General features: G+C 42.0%; 1 protein-coding gene across 1 annotated transcript in view; it reads right to left on the minus strand.

The window, feature by feature from the left end:
* Positions 1-21,676, minus strand: part of LOC125093545 (cytokine-dependent hematopoietic cell linker-like) — a 194,307-nt gene that overhangs the window by 39,465 nt on the left and 133,166 nt on the right. Inside the window, exons 7-9 of the mRNA XM_047718888.1 lie at positions 18,163-18,307; positions 16,873-16,979; positions 11,505-11,550 (exon numbers count right to left, since the gene is read on the minus strand). Coding sequence (XP_047574844.1) covers positions 11,505-11,550; positions 16,873-16,979; positions 18,163-18,307 — 298 coding nt within the window. The remainder of the gene's footprint in view (positions 1-11,504; positions 11,551-16,872; positions 16,980-18,162; positions 18,308-21,676) is intronic.

The raw sequence follows: 21,676 nt of genomic DNA on the forward strand, positions 1-21,676 counted from the left end.
CTTTTCTAAGACTCCCAAATCCAACTTTTATTTTAGACCAAAGTAAGGACAAACTAGGTAGGACAATTGCTTAAGACCACCCAACCCTAGAAAAGCCTGAATGAAGGTCAGGAGGGCATTTCCTGAGTCTCAGGTAGTTTTATTAACACAGTTGGATTCAACTCAAAGACAGTTAATGGGCTTCTACTCTGAGCTAAGCATGGGACTAGGTAGCGGGATACAAAGACAGCACAGCCTTCCCCTCAAGGTGCTTATGTTTGTTCGGTTTACAGGCCAAGGTCTGGGATCTGGGGACGCAGTGAGGAGGGTGAGACACTGTCCTTGTTGCCATAGGGCTTGTACCTAAAGAGTGCAGACTGAAAACACTATTAAATCTCTGAGAATTTCAGAAATAAGGCATGGTATTAAAGGGACACATGGGAGATTTAATTAAGTTAGTCTGGGGGGTCAGAAAAAGCAAAGAAACCAAAGTTGAGAAAGCAAAGTTCACTGATCCGTAAGAGTGGATGTGGTGTCTTAAATGGCTGTGGGAGGAGCCAGTGGGAAAACATGGCTCTTGTCAGAGGTGACTTCACCCTGGGCTGATTACTGGCCTCCATGAGCTTCGTTTCCTTGTGTGTGGAGCAACAAGGCCACACTGGCTCAGTGGTTTTTAACCATGCTCTGAAGGGTGCCATGGGCTCCCCTGGGGGCTCATAAGGAACAGGAGGGCTAGAGGACTTGTGTCTGGCTCGTTGTCCCATGTCATAGGAGGCTTCATTCCATCTGCTTCTGGATTTCTTTTGGGGAAAATTCCAACCAGCCCAGAACAACACAACACAACAAACACTTGTTTGGATGATTTCAAGGGCTCTTCCGGGTCTAAAATAATTACTTGAGTGAGCAAAATTATTGTTCTTCATCTTTTGTTTTTGGAAAACACTTTTTAAATAGATAGAGTGGATTTCTCCTCATACATTCAAACACTGATGGCAAACAGGAATTGTAGATGTTCTTGGCACTGTAAAAACAAAATAGGATCTGGGATGGCTTTCAACAACAGCAACAGCAATCTAGTTAATGGGAGATCTTTGGCTATTTCAACGGTATTTCCAAAGAGCTTAGACCACATGATGCCTTCTTAAGGCACCAGGTCAGAAGACCCAAGATTGACTTCATCTCACTTTGTTGTGCACTGGCCTCACCCTCAGAGCTCCCCGGCGTACTGTCTCCCTGCTCACAGTAATGACTTTCCCTGTGAACCTAGATGTCAGTTTTCTAAGAGGTCTCTCTTCTTAGCTACCACTGTATCTACGGGGGATCAGTTCAATCTATCGGGAAAAAAATGCAATAAAGAGACTGAGTATCTGGGATTCAGTAGGAACATTCCATTTATCGTTTCAGAGATATCTATCCCATTGCTTCCGTGACTGAGCTCAGGAAAAGACATCTATCTTCCTTTTATTCATGGACTTATTATTGAGCATGTAGTGTATGTCAGGCATGGATTCATTTGTAATATATTTATTGATGCTGGTGCTGGGCAATATAATACCCAAACAAAAGTTGCTGTTCCCAGGTAACTTACATTTCAGTGGCAGGACATAGAAAACAAATAAAAGTGTATGATGACAAGGACAGGTGATGACAAGTGCTCCAAAGAATAATCCGACAGAGTGAGGAAGAAAGCCAGGCCATAGAGAGAGCAGGCGCATGAAGAGTTCTCCATCTGTCACACAGGAGAGATGGGGAACAGGGACACTATTTTTTAGGCAGACCCCAGAAAGCCTCTCTGTTTAGGTGATGAAAACGGAGACCCAGGGAACATGAGGGAGCCCATCATATGACTGTGTGGACAGGAGTTTCCTGACAGAGGGAAGAGCAAGTGCAAAGGCCCTGAGGTGAGATGAACAAGAGGGAGGTACCGCTTGAGTAGTGGTTGCAGAGGTAGGGGAGTGCCCAGATCGCCTGCCATCTTGTAGGCTGTGGTAAGAGCTTTGTCTTAAACATGGTGCATCTTTTGGATACACTGTTTACACATCCTATGTCTTCATTATAAAATGACATTTTCTCTGGCATCACTTACCTACCCCCCCTATTTAAAAATTTTTGTATCTGGCATCATTGTCAACAGCAGCGAAGATTTCAGCTATATCAAATATGTCTATTAGTAGTCATTAGTAGTAGTAGTCTATTGTCGAGCTTCACTTGTTTGTTGTTTAGGTAATTGAAATCCTACAGACTAGTGGGTAAGAGTGAATTTCAAGAATCCTACAAGCGAGAAAACCGGATCAAATAGGCAAAGTAGCATGTCATGCTGTGATAATTTATAAAACCCAATCGGCTTTGTTTTGGGGGGGTTGTTTAATAAAGTACTAGTATTTGGGATAATGGAAGAAGATGAGATACAGAGCAACATTTCTGGAGTTTGAATCTTGGTTCTGCTACTTACTATGGGCAGGATCATAGCAGGTGCTCAATAAATATTTATGAAATAAGCAAATGGGTTGAGGGACAGCTGTTTTCTCATCTGGAAAAGTGAGAAATGGTTACTCACACTTCACTGGAATTTGTGGGTGGAATACATGGGTGAATGCCCTTCAAGTGCATGGCTTGTAATGCACACCAGTTATTAGCATTATTGTGTGATGGAAAACTAGAAGGGGAATGACAATCTACTCTCCCTGTGAAGTACACACAAATATTCTCAAATGCTAGGAAAAGTTCCCTCTCTGTCACATAAGAAGACCCAAACGTTTGTTCTCTGGGGTCCTTCCCTTCTTGAAATTCAATCAAGTGGGTTTCACGAGGAGGAGGCTGGCATGCTCGCCATCTGGTGGCCATCTGTGTAATTAGCACCATCTGCCCACTGAGTGTCCTCATTTGCTCTTCGTTCTGCACCAAGATTGATTTCACTTCCGCTGCACAATTTATTGCTGCTTCTGAGGTACTGTGGTGAGGGGAGCACAGCATGGCTGTAGAATCTGATGGATAGGGTTGGACTGTTACCTCCACGATTTATTAGGGAGAAATCACGAATAAATTGTCAACCTTCCTGGGATCTTAAAGCAAAGCATTCCAGAGAAGAAAGTATCACAAGACCCACTTGTGGTTGTGTTGGAGCAGCTGGTCCAGCTTATGAAGCTTGCTGTTGAACTTTAGGAATTTTGCAATGTGGTTGTTAAACACAGCCATTACCAAAAAATAAATTATTTCATGCACACTTTTGTTGTATCTGAGACTGCCAAACTGTCTTCCAAGTGGCTGTGCTGTTTTGCGTTCCCACCAGCAGTGCATGAGAGTTCCTGGTGCTCCACATCTTTGTCAGCATTTGGTGTTGTCAGTATTCTGGATTTTGGCCATTCTTCGAGGTGTGTAGTGGCATCTCATTATTGTTTTAATCTGTACTCCCCTGATGATGTGTGATGTGGAACATCTTTCCATATGTGTTTTTGCCATCTGTATATCTACTTTGGTGATGTGTCTATTGAGGTCTTTGGCCCACTTTTTAATTGGACTGTTGGTTTTTTAACTGTTGAGTTTTATGAGCTCTCTGCCTATTTTGGACAAGAGTCCTTTATCAGATGTGTCTTTGGCAGATATTCTCTACAGGTAACGTGACTTGTCTTCTTATTCCGTTCACATTGTCTTTCCCAGAGCAGAACTTTGTAATTTTCAGGAAGTGCAACTCATCAATGATTTCTTTCATGGATTGTACCTTTGGTGTTGTGTCTGGAAAGGCATCACCACACCCAAGGTCATCAAGGTTTTCTCCTGTGTTATCTTCTAGGAGCTTTATAGTTTTGATTTTTTTTTTTTAAAGATTTTATTTATTTATTTGACAGAGAGAGATCACAAGTAGACGGAGAGGCAGGCAGAGAGAGAGAGAGAGAGGGAAGCAGGCTCCCCTCTGAGCAGAGAGCCTGATGCGGGACTCGATCCCAGGACCCCGAGATCATGACCTGAGCCGAAGGCAGCGGCCCAACCCACCGATCCACCCAGGCGCCCCTAGTTTTGATTTTTAATTTAGGTCTCTGATCATTTTGAGTAAGTTTTCGTAAAGGGTGTAAGGTCTGTGTTTAGGTTTCTTTCTTTCTTTCTTTCTTTGCTTCTTTCTTTCTTTCTTTCTTTCTTTCTTTCTTTCTTTCTTTCTTTCAAGAGGATGTCCTGTTGTTCCAGCACCATTTGTTGGAAAGACAATCTTTGTTCCATCGGATTGCCTCTGCTGCCTTATCAGATATCAGCTGACTATATGTGGGTCTATTTCTGGGCTTTCCATTCTGCTCTACTGATGCATTTGTCTGTTGCTTCACCAATATTGCACTGTCCTGATTACCGGACCTTTACAGTACGTCTGGAAGTAGGATAGTGTCAGCTCTCCAAATCTGTTCTCATACTTTTTTCCCCAAGAGATCTGTTTCCAGACATTTACCAGGGCTTGTGATTTGGTGCTGGTGCTACCACTAGTGAGCTGAGTGACTTAACACAGATTGTCCTCTCAGGGGTTCAGTGTCCTTATCTGTGACTTAAATGGAGGGACAAAGATATGTGGGATCCAAGAATGTGTTTGTTGATAGAAGGGACAATGAACAACAGAATGGCAACAAATGGGGTCTTTGAAATCATTCACATGGGATTCTAATCCCTCCTCTGTCACTTACTGAGTGACCGCGGGAAAATTAGGGAAACACTCTGGGCTTTGGTTTCTGTGTCTGTAGAATGCAGATTATGAGGCATAGTTCCTTGGATGTGGTTAGAATTAAATAAAATAATACTTATTTTTTACCTAGCTGCCATTCGATTTGTGTTCAATATATGCCATACCCTTTATCTATGAAATATGATCATGAAGATCATTACTTCGGAAATAGACCATCAGTGTAATGTTCTGTAATTAGAGAAATAAACTCTGGACAAAAATGGATAAAGTCTGGGCTGAGTTATAGTATTTATCATGTCTAACAGTTTTAGGATATATGGACAGGGACCTTTAGGACTGCATGTCCTGATGATTAATTATGGAAGAGCCTAACGAAGAAACTTATGATCCAAGTGGGTAATGTAGATTTGACAAGGCCTGTTTGAGGAATGTCTCCAAGTCCGTTGAAGCATTCAGAAATTAATTCCAACAATAAATTGCTGACACCATTCTTTGGGTGGGGCAGGGAGAGAGTAAGTTAGACAAAGCCATGAATTTGAGAGGGACACACCCTCTTAAGCAACTGCTCAAGTCAGGTGAGACAGTACAGTGGCAGGAGCGTGTACATCAACACACACTTGACCATGTAATTGACAGCTGTGTGTTGGGGTTAGTGATGGATGTAGGACAGAAGCTCCTTCCTCAAACAAGCCTGGGGAAGCTCTTCTTCCCTGACCTGGTGTTTCAGGGAATGAGGGTGGGAGGGCAGGCAGGGCACATGAAGGACTAAGACTTCAGGGCTGACATGGGCAATGGGGTGGTTGGGTTTGTGTGTCTGAACAATATCCAGAGATTCACAAAATGCTAGAGACCATTGTGTTCTGCTGTCTTTCTGCAGATGGGATATTAAGGCCCAGTGAGGGAATATCATTTGCCTAGATTTAGAGGCAGAGAAAGAAATGGGACCAGAAGCAAGCAATATGAGCCTCTTGACTTGCTCCTTCACAGGCCCCCACCTAGTGCAGGTGCATGACCCCCACTAGGGGGTCACAGGTTCATCACTAGGTGTTCCGGTGACACCTGGCAATGCTTATTGAATACACTATTAAAATGGGCTAAATTTTAGATTTAATTGAATAAATATTTACTAAGCATCCACTATGTGTGTAGCACAATGCTATGTGTTTGCTACAGGGAAAACAGCGTTGAATAAACGTTGATCCTTGTGATTGAGGAGGCTAACTTGTTTTTCATATTCATCTACAAGATTTATTTTGTATCCTGAACACCAGACTGGATAAAGCATGAATGGTTTTAGCTTAGAGACTCAGGAAGACTCTCTTAGAGTCTTAGAGAGAGAGTCAGGGAGAAAGGCAAGGGTCAGAGGGAGCCCAGGACCCTGTGAATCGGTCAGTTCAGCAGGCCTCTGTGGAGGGTCCGCCGTGAGTCAGTGATGGTGCTATAGGTTTTCACTTGTCCTTACCTTTAAAAAGACAGATATTGTATGATGTAGCTGGTATCTCCCCCACTTTAGAGATGTGGAGACTAATGTGGAGAGGTTAAGATCCTTGGAGTTTTCTTATTTGGAAAGCAGTAGTGCTGGGATGTGAATCCAGGGCTCCATGTCCCCAGGTTTCACATTCATGCAACCATATTCTAGCTACTTCTAAGCATCAAAAACCATGTTTAACTTCCCGTGAGGTCATTTTCTCCCACCTCAAACCAATGCCCCTTGCTCTGTGAAGCCTTCCTGAGAGACACTGATCTCCCCCCAGGCAGAATGAAGTATGTGTTCTGTTGAGTTCCCAGAATACTTAGAGTTGACTGGACCAGAGTGCGGGCTCTTCACGGTCTAAGATTTTATGCTATTCAATTCCTGGAACAAGTAGTTTTAAACAAAGTGCCCTGTTACCCTAGCAGTTATCACACAGTGTACTAACTCCCTTGTTTTTAATTGCTTTATTTGTGGCTACTTTACATTTCTCTTTCAGAAAACCGTATGTGTTAAAACGAGCAGTTATCAGACACCCTTCCTTTTCTCTGAGCCTTATTCTTTCCTGTGTATGTGATGGAGAGGCAAATGCTTTCCTGTAGTCCTGTTACTGAGGGATTTTTATAAAATTTATACCAGTTATAATAAATTTATGACATCAACTTTGAACTGAATCTTGTATCAATGCCTCTGTTTTGAAAGATTTTTTTTAAAGATTTATTTATTTGTCAGAGACAGAGAACACAAGCAGGCAGAGGCAGAGGGAGAAGCAGGCTCCCCACTGAGCAAGGAACCCAATGCAGCACTCGATCCCAGGACCCTGGGATTATGACCTGAGCCGAAGTCAGCCGCTTAACCAACTGAGCCACTCAGGCATCCCTGCTTCTGTTGCTTTTAAGCTATTTCTGAGATTTTGTTGTGTCTGAAATAAATTTAAATCTAAGATTATAGGAGAGTAATCTTAAATTTATTTCTGATAACCTCTGTGACCCAAGGCTTGTTATTTTTGTTTAAGATAAAATCCAAAGGATGCTGAAGTCCATCATTTTTGCGACGTTTTTTGTTGCCATATTCTGGCACTAGGGGGCAGTATCGTCCATCAATTCATGTCTAGCACTAAACCTTGCAGCGTTTGGATGCGTGGGATAACAGGGAACAGGAGGGGAGTTTGCAGAATGGATTTTAGGTACTAGCAAATACAGCAAAACTCTGGAAACATTGCCATCGTTGACAAAACCCTGGGTTCTGGTCTAGGCTCTGGTCTCTGTGACCTTGAGCTAGCCACTTCTCTTGCTATATTTCCTTGCATAAAATGAGGGAGTTAAACCAGATTAACTCAAACTCATCTCTGATTCTAATTTTGTTGGCATCCAAATTCCTCTAAAAGCAAATGAGAAGAAAGGCCTTTTGATGGTATTATATGGAATTCTATTTTGCTTCTTTTCAACCAAGCTCATGTTTCTGGATGTACATGTTCAGTCACCTGTGCATAATTCTCTTTCTTTTCTTGGATAGTATATTGTATTTCGTTATAAATTCATTCTTGCATATGGTATGCTTGTCACCTCAGAGAAAATTGGTTCACAGTCTGTGCTTGGTTCACATCTGAGGCCAAGAGAAATTCGCTTTAACGTCCTTTATTCTCAGCATTAAGAAGCTAAGCTATATTAGAAGCTAAGCCCTATATTTGAACATTACAGCTATCCTTTTCTGAAAAGAAGACAGTGTTTTTTGGATTTGTGGTGAGTGCTAATGGCTCATCACAAACAAGCTGTACTACTATTATATATAAATACTTTGCCCCCAAATAAACTTTCACCCATTTTTAGAATTAAAAAAGCCAAGTTTCAGGGAAGATAAGATCTTGAAATCTGACAGTTTCCAGATAATGTCAGAATACGATCGCAAGAAAAATGACATGAAGTGTACATTAACATAAATCTATAACTGCTCAACTTGATGAAAAACATCACCATAAAATTCTGTCATTGCTGAACCACCCGATATGTTTTTTCCATGACATTTTGTGAGAATGAATAAATTATCTGAGAATGTGTTTCCATCAAAAATACAGAATTTTGTAATAAACACATAAATCATTCACGCATTCTCCAGCAAGATGCCTGGTCCTAAAAATGGGGGTATTCATATTAATTTCACCCCTTTGAGCTTCCTTCTCTCTGCGGTCCCTTAGCGCTCTGAGGGGTGATGGAGAACCATCAATTAGGGAAATGTAGGAAGAGAGGATGTAAAGAGAGTAACTCTTACTGCAGAAGTTTCTCATGCAACCTCCACTTACTCCCTACAAGCCTCAATTCTGGGAACTCTGCTTTCACTGATATCCTGTATGCAGTCTAGTGGGGGGCTCCTTTTCAAAAACAGCCATGTATTTGCAGCCAATTTGGTCCCCGTATACCAGCCTACATTCACTGCAAGATTGACAGCACTGACATAGCTCTGAAAGAAATGTCCTTGTGCTTTCTTAGAAATTAGTTTGCTTTTCCATTATGCGCAATTAATATCACGTTAAGAAGCATGACCTCCTGTTTGCTTAGACTACCAGAAAGCTGAGGAGGTGAGCCAGTGGTTTAATTTTAATAGAGTGTAGTGATGTGTACCCGAGGGTCCTGAATTTTATCTTTGTCTTCATCTTATAGTCGACCTAGATTCACTCTAGGATTTTATTTTTATTTTCTTCCATTTTACTATGTAAGTTTTTGTTAACCACCCCAGTAGCTTTGTGAGCTCAGGTAAAGCATAGATAAATATATGCATGGATAGTTGTGATACTGTGATTTATAATAAGAAATATATATTTGATCCTCATCTCCAGGATTCTGGCACAGAGTTCATAAATCACTTGGATTTTCCTAAGTGATGAAAACTATAAAGGTGTCTTCTTATGTTAAAGAGGTGACTTTTGGACTGCATCTGAGAATGGTTTTGGGGGGATGGGGAGAGCCCACCATATGATTAGAGAGTTGGAACTTTCTCTACCTCCCACACTCATCCCAGGGAGGGGAGAGAAGCTTGAGATTGAATTCATTTGCTAATGCTCAGTGATTTAATCAATTATGCCAATGTAATGAAGTCTCCATAAAAACCAAAAAGGTTGGGGTTCATAGAGCTTTTGGGTTGGAGATAAAGGAAGTATGGGAGTGCCACACCCTTTCCCACATACCTTATCCTGTGCATTTCTTCTGTTTGGCTCTTCCTGACTTACATCCTTTCATAATAAACTGTAATCTAATGAGTAATAGGTTGCTTTGAGTTCTGTGACCTCTCTAGCAAATTATTGGAACCTAAGAAAGGGGTGTCACTGGGACGTCCAATCTATCATCTGTCAGAAACACAGGTGACAATCTGGACTTGTGACTGGCATCTGAAGTGGGGACAGGCTTGTGGACTGAGCCCTCAACTTGTGTAATCTGATGCTACCTCTGAGTGGATAATATCAGGATTGGGTTGAGTTGTAGACACATAGCTGGTGCCTGAGGACATTTTGGAGTTGTGGGGGGATGTGCTCCCCCAACATGCATATTGGAATGGGGATGAGAAACATCTTAATAGACCAACAGACATCTCGATAATGTAGAATAATGGTCAAAGAAGCTTCTGCAATCAAAGAAATGAAGTTGGATGTCTATGGTGAACTATAAAAAAGGAAGGAATTGTGAGGTCCATTTTGTCTTCTCTCTCTCCAGGACTCATTTCTCAACACGTGTCTGTGAAAGTTCTAGGATGACATGGAACATTCATGTATCAAACAATTATGCTCTCATCTGGGATCGCTCTGTGCTCCAGGTCCCTTTCTCTGTCAAGAGGTCTGAAAATACTTGGTCTACATAATTCACTTTGAGTTATGTGAGTTCTCATAAAATACATGAGTTCATGGGGAAGAGCTCTGAATCAAGTACTGTATACATTGAAGGTACTGACATTTTAAGGACTAAAGAGGCACCGATTTGGAAGCTCCTATTTTGGGGGAGGTTTAAGGGTGGTATGGAAGGAAGGCAGACAGGGGAGGAGGAAGGTTTGAGAATAGTTATAATTTCCTGCCTCGGTGAATGCTCCTGAATTGAGTAATCATAAAAACCCTGCCCATTTCACACTTCAAAGAGGAGGAAAGTGAGACCCAGAAAGTTTAGGTGACTCACTTAAGGTCACACAGCCAGGAAAGGGGCAGAGCCTATGTTTTGGCTACTCTGGTTGCTCCTTCCACCATGCCTCCTGTTGTGCAGATCTCCTCTGTGCCCCTGGATGCTCCTGCATCCTGTACCATCTCCATCTGCCTCTGCTCCACTCCACTCTCCACCCCTGAGGACTAACCAGCATGGACCACATATGGACCGCCCTGCCCTCTGGTTTCTGGTTGGGTTCAGTCATTGCAAAGTCCCTGTAGGAATTCAGAGGTGGGTTAGAGAGGGAAGTTGGTGGGCATGTGTTCCTTTGGCTTCCCCTCCATGAGACTCAGTGGGGCTGCTGGTGTCCCTCCTCTCAAGGTGGTGTGCTTCTGGTTTTCTGTAACTGTCCCCTCATTCCTTTGGGCTGGGGGTGGTGACAATGCTACTGCTGTTAGCCCCAGTTCCCACATCAGCCATACACCCCACACACCTCAGTAAATTGTTCCTTTGTAAATAAGTTTCCTTAAGTCATCCTAATTTGTGTTTGCCATCTGTCTCCTATTAGGACCCTAGCTGTTACACCTTCCCATGAAAGAAAATACGATGTTAATAATAGGTTATAGAATATAGCATTGGACCCATAAAGGATAAATTTGATATGTTTCAAGTACTGGGAATTGTAAATCATTGCCATCTTTTCCATTTGGACATTGTGAGAGAAGATGGAGCACGGGGGAGATGATGAGAGGAGCTATAATGTGTATGATCCAATTAAATTTCTTTGGCTGTCCTCCATGTGTGCTTCCAGCACTACTGAAATTGATTATTTCCTTTCAGCTTCCTACCTGTATCTTCATCTCCAAATTGAGTTGCTTTGCCTAAAGCTTTCAAAATCTGTTTTCATATGAATTAATCAACATTTTAAAATTAGATTTCTATCTTGTGATTTTACTGGGGATATGCTTGGAGAAATAACTTAGTTATATATTTAATGCAACCCATATGTCTCAAAGCCATTCCTTTCTGAAATTGCATAGCCATGGAATATGAATTTACACTATCAATTTCTTCATCAATAAGGTAAGGTGATAAAAAGGCATAAGATGTGTAAGAGCCTTTCCAAAAGTCATTATTTCATGAAGGACAGTCCAATACATCATCTTGATTAAGATAGCCTGTGACCATCAACAAAGATAACCTGTGACCACCAACAGATTTCTTGGAAGCAAAGACATATCCTTGTGTTTCAAACTTTGTGACTTGACTTTACCTTTAACATGTTGGCTTCTGGAATCCTTGGAAACGGGTTTGCCCACCTGTGGAAGACAATGTGGCACCGTTATCTCTTCAGTTGTGACTATGATATCATCAAATGTGTTGCCATTCTGTAGGGTTACTCCCCAGGGTCAGGGCATAAGTCCCTGGACGCATCATTCTTAGAGACTCACCATATGTGTATAGTTGGCAGTCAGTTAACATATGTAAAAAAACATAAATGTGTGAACCATTGTGCCAACGACTACTGTAGTGGCCTTGGATGGTATTTGGCATAAAAATGCTTGTGTTTGAGAATGTGGCAAGTCACTTAACCTTCTGAGCCTCAATTTCCTCATTTGTGAAATTATGGTAACAAAAGTACTGATACATCATGAAGATGGGGTGATTACATGAGACATACCATGCAAGGTGCCTAGAACAGGGAATGGCACCAACAAAGCTTAAGAGTTATTAGCTATCGTTACTAATATTATTAAAGGCACTGGTCAACCATTAGGGGCTCTACAATTGCTAGGCAAGAGGGTGGAGAAGAAAATGAAGATATCATAATGATGCCCAGTGTTTTTGAAAGCCTCTAAGCCTAGGTCAGCAGTGGGGTCTATGATGGTTAATTTTATGTGTCAAGTTGACAGGGCCACAGAATTCCCAGATAATTGGTTAAACATTTCTGGGTGTGTCTGTGAAGGTGTTTCCAGATGAGATTGGCATTTGAGTCAGTAGACTGAGTAAGGCAGATGGCCCTCCCCAGTATGGGTGGGCATCAGTTAATCTGTTGGGGATGAATAGAATAAGAAAGCAAAGGAAAGAAGAATTTTGTCTCTGTACTTGAGTATTGAGCTGCAATATTGGTCTTCTGCCCTAGACTGAAATTTACATCATTGATTCTCTTGGTTCTCAATCCTTTTCAACTCAGACTAGAACTTACACCACTGGCTTTCCTGGAGCTCCAGCTTTCAGATGGTAGATCAAGGAACAGAGCCCACATAATCACTCTTTTATGTCTCTGTCTCTGTGTCTCTTTGTATCTCTGTATCTCTCTGTCATCTATCTCCTATGTTTCTAGAGAACACTGAAAGTACAGGTTGTAGCATTACTCTTCATTGGCATCAAGTTGAGGTAGACAAGATGGATGGCGGGAGGGAGAAGGATCATTGAATAGCCTGTTACTTATTACCCTATGATGTTCACTGTCTCGTTCTTTTCCTCGTGGAATATGGGACCACTGTACATGCCTGGAAGGTGTGTGGGTCTTTTGCTGGCCCATTAATCTAATAAGAGTTGAGCATCCTTTGGATGTTGTTGTCACTATGGCCTCCTTCACGATTTCCAGTTCCTTAAGTGTTACTCTGTGGAGGTTGGGGTGCTGGATGGGTTTTTCAATGTTCTGTTGTACCTTCAACTTTCAGCTTTCCCTGTGTGCCTGCCTTATAGATGGGGTCTCTCAAGGCTTATGTCCACCTCCCACCACAAGCCTGATTATAGAAGCAGTAGAGATTCTCTCTTGTCTCTATCTCAGGTGGACCCATTGTGCTTAGGATCTTAGGGATGGGAGTTCCTCAGCATTCCCACACTTTTCCCCTTTGGTAGCCAAATTAATTTGGTGTCTTTGGGCATTTGGATCCATTTGGTCCTTTTGTGTGAAAGAACTTCTTTGCCCTATACCTTCCCAAGCAGTAAGTGCCCTCTGATGGTGTTAGTATAGGATTCCAGGGCTGAGAATATTTTCTGCCCCTCCCAAGGGGGCTCCTTCCATTTTCTGTCTGATAAATATTTATCCGTGCCCACTATAAGTCTGCATCAATGCTGGAATATTAGGGAAAAAGAGGAATAAGAGCTTGGATTCTAAAGGGCTCAGAGACACAGAGATCTGAGCTCACAACTCCTTATAGCACATTATAACACAGATTTCTCAGACTCAGCACCATTGAAAGTTGGGGCTGGACAATTCCTTGCTGTGGAGGCTGCCCTGAGCATTATACTACTCTTAGCAATGTCCCTGTTCTTCACCAGTAGATGTCAGTAGCACTCCCCAACTGGTCCTGACAACCAGCCTGTCTTTGGACATTGCCAGCTGTCCCCTAGGGGCAAAATGGTCCCTAATGAGGGTGGGTCACTGATGACCATACAATGATGCGTCAAAGACTGCTTTGCACTGTTTCTTCCAGAAGCCTTCTCAAAAGCCTCTAGCTGGGGTAAGTGATGCAGCTTCTGTGAACCATGCTCACCTCTGTCTTAGCACTTCACATTACACTTCCATTAGACTCTTCCATTAGACTCTGGGCATTGGCTCATTTTTCATCCCCATTGTTGAGCACAGTGCTTCGTACATAACAAATGCTCAATAAATGAAAAGATGGGCAGAGGCTCAGTGGTCGAAGACAGTTGTAGCCAACCTAAGGAGTCTAGGTAGGAACTGGTCTCTCGTCAGATTATTGAAGATCCCTGTCATCGATGGTTTACTCTCAACAGAGGTTGCAGTGGATATAGAAGTAGTAAGAATTAACTCTTGAGAATGAGGCTATAATGAAAAATAGAACTTGCTTCTCATAAAAATGTGATTATTCAAGTATTGATCATAAGAATAAAACTCCCTCCTTATCTGAATTGAGCTCAAGTCCTTACTTAATTAATAATTCAACTTCCCCACCCTGCCCCCTGCCAACATTGTGCTGAGTCTCCCATATTCATTTTCTCACATGATTTCACTTGACTTGATATGCTGAGGTTATAGTTCCACTTGCAAAGTGATCTAGCTAAAGGAAGAAATCTGTATTGTAACAGAAAGCTACAAGGATATTATGAAGGAAGTATAAAGTAATTAGAATGGAGGCTTACATTCTGGCATAGTGTCTTAAAAACTCCAACGAGAATTATCTTTAAAAAAGTTCTTCTAACAAAGGCCTACTTACATATAAAGGGGAATGAATCACTGAATTCTGGGGGAAAGGGAAGCTCAAGTTTTTAGGTGGATATTCTCTATTCTTTAATAACCAGACCAGAATTTGTATCTTTAGCCACTGGTCCAGTCGCTCTGCAATTCTTACTGTTCCCTGAATATGCTTTATGCTCCTGTGATGAGTGCCCTGAAGCGTCCTCCTCCTTGTCCAACAACCCCTGTGGGGCTGCCCCAGTGCAGATGTTCCTGACAGCAGCAAATGTTCACCTGAGAACTTTGAAGACCAGGCTGAAAAAGGGTTCCATGTGGACAGAAGTCAGTAGAGCCTGGGTTTCTTTTCCTATGAAACAGCTGCTCATATTTCAAGGTTCAGTTCAAATGATTGAGAGTTTCTTTGTTCATTCATTTTCCTCCATTTAACCGGTATCTCCTGAGATCCTCTTACATCAAGGTACTGTGCTAAGTGCTGGGGCTAAAATGGTCCCTGTTCTCAAGAAGAGGTCTGCTATTGACCGATTGCTTCCTGCTAAGCACTATGCTCTGTATGTATTATCATAACAACGATGAGATTTTATAGCTAAGATAATAGAGGTTCAGAGAGGCTAAGTAACTGGCTCAAAGAGCTCATAAAAGTTGGAGCTGTTGGGGCGCCTGGATGGTTCAGTCAGTTAAGCATCTTCTGCTCAGGTCATGATTCCAAGGTCCTGGGATGGAGCCCCAAGTCTGGTTCCTTGCTCAGCAGGGAGTCTGCTTCTCCCTCTCCCACTGCCTACTGCTCCCCCTGCTTGTGTTTCCCCCCATCTCTCTTGCTCTGTCAAATAAATAAGTAAAATCTTAAAAAAAAAGTTGGAGCTCTTAAAATGGGGGTTATAATGCTCATCTTGCAAGGGTATTTTAAGGATTAAATGTCATTCATTCTTCCATTTATTCATTCATTCCCATCTCTACTCAGGGAGACCTTCCTTGGCTACCCTTACCCTGGTTTAATGATTTTTAAAAAGTATTTATGACTTAGCATATTGTCTATTATTTATTTATTTGCTTGTTTATTTATTTATTTCCAGTCTCCTCCCACCAGTATGTAAATTTCATGAGCACAGGGCCTTGGTTATTCACCACTGCATGTGGGAACTCATCATTGTGTCTGATCCGTGGCAGGCACTCAACACATATTTCTTGAATGAATTTGTTGAATGAATGATTAAAGTTTAGGTTGCTGCCTGTGTAAAGCGGAAGTGTTCAATATTTCATCCCTCATCCTGTTCTCCAAACTCTCCTGGATGTGTTCTGGGTAAATGACATTGCCTGGTAATATTTGTTGTTTCCTTTGATTATCAATATTAGCAGAAGCCCTCAAGTTAAATAGATAGACAATGTGAACCAATAATGCACAAGGAAAAATGAACTATAAATATTTAAAAACATGTTCATGCTCACTAATAAATATGAGACAAATTTAATAAAAGGACAGTGAAATCCCTTTAAAAATGTGATTAATAAAGCACTAGCCAGTTTTGGTGAGAGTCTTGTGAGGTGCACATTCTTGTAAAGGCTTCTGGGAGGGTATATTGAAGCAATTTTTCAGGAAAGAAATCTTACAACATGTACCAAAGCTTTTAAAATGTTTTTACTCAATGGTTAAGTAAAATTATTAAAAATGCCATGATGAGGTATGATATATCTATAAAGATTATGCCATTAATGCTTGTTTATCACATGGGAAATCATTTTATAAGCAGAACTTAATAGGAAAAGAAAAAAAAAACAGGTGTCTATGACTCTGGGACTCTTGCATGAAATAGGTCTGCACAGAGAATGTGGACACAAAATGTCACATGGCATCGTGCCTGGTATACCCTGAAACTCCAGGAGTGATTCATTTGTATTTCTGCATTAAGAAAATGAATCATTAGCAAAAGTGTTATTAAAAATAAAATTTTATATAAATATATGGCATTTGCATTTACAGGATATATTCATAAGTCTCTTATATGTCGGGTCCAAACAGCCTTTCAAAGTAAAGCATGGTAGGGATTTTTAGGCCCATTTCACAGATGAGGTTACAAAGGACTAAGAGAGGTTGCTTGACTTACTTCTTAGCACCCTGTTACCAGCTGTCAGCATTGGGCCTACAGTCTGGGCAAAATGACATGTTATTATCAATAAGATCTGAGTCAAATTTTGCTTCTGGAAAAGGAGGCAAGCCTCAGGTGAAATGCCTGTGAGGAGTCCCCACTCCAATGCCTCACAGAAAACCTTCCCAAATGCTAGTCCTCTTCCCTTGTTGGTGCTCCTTCCCTGGGACCATGACTTCAGCAGTCACAGAAATCAGTTCCCCTACACCTTGCTGAACTCAGCGTGCTCATCACCAGCAAGATGCCTTGGGAATGAGAGATGGGGAAGCTCCCGGCTGCTAGGAATTGCCCTGCCCATGTTTGGGTCACATGGCCAAACCTTTACTCACTTTCTCCAGCCCCATCTGTGTGCACCAGGGATGGCGCTCCATGGGGACAGAGGTCTTGGTGTCTAAGGGATTGGGAGTGTCCATCATACCCTTGAAATAGCGTGTATCTGTGGAAAGAGAAAAATTTGAAGTCTTACCTTATATGGACTCAGCACATTGCAATTAACAAAATATGTGCATATCTACAAACTCACTGGACAGATTAAGAGATTAAAGCCCAAGGAGTAGGACCTGTATTCCTCTCGGTCCGTATGTGTAAATTCCAGAGTCTTTGAGAATCCTCTACTCTTTGAGAATCCTTTACTCTTCTCAGTCTCTGGGAACTCCTGCCCACCCTTCAAGCCCTGTGCTGTCACACCCTTTGCAAATCTTTCTAGATCCCACCCACCAACACCCCAACACCAACACTGTGGTTCTTCTTTCTGTATTACACACCTAGCATGGTCTATCCTAATTATCTGTTGATCTTTCTGCATCTGCCCCTAGATTGTGACCTTCCCAAGAATGGAGATCCTGCTTTGTTTATCTTTGTGTCACTTGATCAGTCCTAACACAGTAACTGCACATGGCTGGTACTCAGTAATTGCTTGTTGAGTGAATGAGCTAAGGAGTTTCATCGTTATTTGCAAGGTGATTCTTTCTGAAACAACTTCTGTAGACTCGTCTCTGTGGGTCAGACCCTCAGAAGTCACAAGGGCTTCCTCCTCTTTTCCCTTACAGCCCTGTGCTGTATCTACAGTTCAGAGAACTTGAGTGTGTCCCAGTTGGGAAGAGGCAGGGTGGATGTGAAATTGTATCTTCCTTACTCTTAAAAAGCTTGGCTTTGCTGCCATGTCCTGGGGCTACATACATGCTGGTTGCCTATAAAACAAGTCAGCCAAGTTGAAAAGTCTTCCCTTTCATGCTACTCTCCATTATGCAAACTCTGTCTTAAAGTTCCCATGCTGTCCCACAGCCCTGCCTATCCACCCTCTGTCATGCTCTCTGGTTGCTCCTTGGACTCAGGAAGAGCATCATGATAGTGACAACTCGTAGTTACAGAGTTCTGACTCTGTGCCAAGTCTCCTGTTGAGAACTTGAAAGAACTCTTGGAGGGTAAGTTCTGTTATTATGAACACCATTTTTAGGTAAGAAAATGAATTTTTTAGGCTTGCTCAAGGCCACACAGTGAGTAAGCCACGGAGGCAGGATTTTAGCCTGGAGTTGTTTAATTTGGCATCTGCGGCTTTAACTGCCGTGCAGTATTGCGTCATGGATGTGCATTCCCAGATTTTAGACACCAGATGTTACCTGCATATTCTGATTCCTTTATAGGCCTGGCTGGCAAAATTTGTATTGATGGCCATGCTTCTACCATGTGAAGCTCAGGGTCCTCATAGTCGCCATCCATGTGGTCTTTTGATCCATCCAGAACTGCCACAGCAAAGTTCCTTTCCTAAGCAGGAGGAAACGGTTGAGTGAGTCAAGGGAAGGTTCAGTCATAACAAAGGTGAGGGGCTACAGTAATGTATAGATTCTCTTAGAAGAAAACCTGTAAGAATCTGGGCAGTTAAATTCTTGTGGTGGGCAGAATCTTAAAGATATCCTCAAATATTCCCATTCTTGGTTATTCAATCAAATAATAATCTGGGTACTGCTATGAAGGGACACTAAGGAGGTATTTAAGATTACTCATCATCCGTCCTTATCCTTGGATCACCTGAGTGGTTCAGTGTAATCACATGAGCCTTTCAAAGAAGAAAGGAGATCTATTTGCAGATGATGGGATCTTGTATGTAGAGCATTCCAAGGAACCCACTAAAAAAATTATAAGAACTAATAAACAATTCAGCAAGGTGTCAGGATACATGGTCAATACACAAATTTCAGTTGTATTTCTATATACCATTAATGAGATCCAAGTCTGAACACTGGAGATGGCAGGATTGGGTACCACCCAGCAAGAGATGTAATTCCCATCACAGAAATTCTGGAATCTGCACCTATGTGTTGGGATTTGGATTCAGCATTGTGCTGTGTTTTAGCCCAGATGCTAATCTCAATGGTCTTTCATACAGAAAGATCCCTTGTCTCTCTTAAAATTCCCACTAAGACCCCAGATGACCATAGCTATGAATAACAGATCCAGTTACAAGAGATTGGCATGCACATCCCCCAGTTTGGCCTTCAGGATTAAGAACTTACATCTTCCTTTTACAAATATAGAAACTGGGAATGGTGACTTCTGAAAACCACAGAGGTCATAGGTGCCATCGATAGGCAGAACCTAGGTCTTCTGCCACATCCACCTCCTCTAGAATCCAGGGCCGGGTATTAAAATTGTTCTGAGCCTAAGATGAAAGGCGAAGAATCTAGGGCATTCCTTGTGTTGCAACATCCATAATTTTGACTTTTAACCAGGGAGTGCAATGGCAAACAGTGTGAGCCTGGGCTCAGATCCTGAGTTTTTAAGTTCCTTTTTGATTCTGTGGAGGGCATTTCACTTCTTGCCAGCCTATCCTAGTCACACTACATGAATTGGGCAGCCCGCTAAGTCTTTCTTTGGATTCCCAATTATTTTATAGTCAAAGACTGAAGGCTTAAAGTCAAAGTTACTGCATTATAGCCTTCACCATATCTGGTTTTTTTTTTTTTTTTTTGCACATAGTAGATTCTTAATATGTGCTTGTTAAATAAGCAAGTACATAAAATAATGGATTTTAACTTGATTTAGTGTGTAATAATGGGTATGATTTAAAAATTTTCATTGATCCTGTAATTTCCCCAGTTAGAGATAATCTTTATTGGAGGCCACTTCAAATTTATTTTTGAATTAGATGATATTCACCCACACTACTACAATCACCCAGAGTTATAGAGTGATACCGGCAACCAGAAGTTAAATGAGACAAATGCATCTAAAGTTTTGAGCAAAATACCTGATGGTATTGTATATAGTACCATACACATATATAAATATTACTGTGGCTGCTGCTGTGCTAATGACAATTGAAGGAATGCAGAGATAAAGCAAGGTTGCCAATCCTCCCCTAGAGCCCCTCTAATGTTTGTTAAGGACTTGACATGTGCTAGATGCTTTAGGTACGTTATTTCATTGTATGAACACAGCAGTCTAGGAGGTTGTTTTATTATAGTGGAGGGGCTTGGAATTAGAGGCTTGTGTTTAAATTCTAGCTCTGCAGGATTCCAGTTCTCTAGTGTATGTGGGCAAGTAGCTTACCAGCTCCAAGCACGACTCTTTTCATCATTGCTCTGCCAAAGCAGTTTGGCACAGGTAAGGACAATGTCCGTGATGGTCCCAATTTCCAGGTGAGCAGGAGTGCTGTGGGGACTCACCAACCCCTGTCTGGAAGGCCTTTTAAGCTTTCTGTGGGCTCTAAGTAACTCTGCTTATTTGATGCAAAAGTACGTCAGTGTTCTCCATGGGAGAGTGTATAGGAGGTGGGCTCCCTGAAGACTATGAGTTTGGCTTTCAGTGTGCTGCCCTGATTCCTATCGCAGTGCTCCTAAAGGAGACCAAGACTTAAGTCCTACAAGAACTGAGGGCTCAGGCAATTATAAAATTCAAGGGGCTCAGGTCTAAGAGAACAGGGACCAGCACAATGACCCAGGAGTAGGAACAGGATCGAAAGGGGAACCTTGATGACCAACGGAAAGAGGTTAGGTCACCGAACAAAGCTGGAGTTGGGCCATTGGCATGGTTGCCTGGACACTGTGCCCCGAGCAACCAGGTGTTACAGCTATGAAACCCTGCCTTCTTGGTCTGGTCTTAGGAGGAAAGCAGGGCTCAGACCAGGAATTCTTGGGTGGGAGACCAGACAGTATCGGTCTGCTTGGGGGCAGCATAGATCCAAAATGGAGTCACCCACTCCTAGATCTAAACTGGATCCACTTTATGACCTTGGGGAGGTTACTTAACCCCTCTGACTCACATGCTTAATCTGTAAATTGGAGATGGCTAAATCTGCTTTATTTGGTTGTAGTTGGAGATTAATTGAGTAAAATGTCCATAAAGGTTCTACTTTGACACTGCCCATGACACCTGCCCATGATAGATCCTTTTTCTCTAGTTAATGTACTGAGTTTCGGTACAGCTGAGTGCCCAGGGCAAAGCAAGCCTGCCAGGAGGGGAAGTCCAGGGGTTTTCACAATTGACGTGGCAAAGAGGGGAAGGTGGCTGGGCTATTCTCCCTCAGAACTGCACACAGAAGTGAGTTCTGACCTGGAACAACTCCTTTTGGGATTTGACAGATGGACATTTTGTTGCAAGGACCTCATTTACATACTATTACAGCAACTACCAAGACTCCGCAGAGTGCAGTTCCTCTGGGAAATCTTGGACCCGCTAGAAGAATCTGAGACAGAGTTCTTTAGTCTAATCCCCTTGCTAGACTTTGTGGTGTCAGGGCACAGAAAGACACAAGGGGGAACAGCAACCATCACCCCAGGTCTGTAGAGAATCTACACCAGACCCTGAGAATCTTGCCCCCAGGACTAAATATTAATATTTTGGTTTATCTCTTTCCAGAATAAGAAAGATACAGAATTTTATTTTAAATATAATGACTTGCATCTATTTAATAATCTATTTTCAACCTACTACTATCAATAGCAGGGGTTTTCTTAACTAAAACTCAGTCTTTTCTGTCCACAAGCCTCCTACTTTATAAAATATTTGTGATGGATTGATTGGTTGATTTGATTGATTATGCGTGTGTGTCCTGGGGTGAGGATCTGTAGCTTTAATCTGATTCTAAAGAAGGCTTTCAAACAGTGAAGAACCAATGATTTTAAAGGCAAATTC

This window comes from Lutra lutra, chromosome 2, assembly GCF_902655055.1.
Source record: "Lutra lutra chromosome 2, mLutLut1.2, whole genome shotgun sequence".
NCBI classification, from domain to species: Eukaryota; Metazoa; Chordata; class Mammalia; order Carnivora; family Mustelidae; genus Lutra; species Lutra lutra.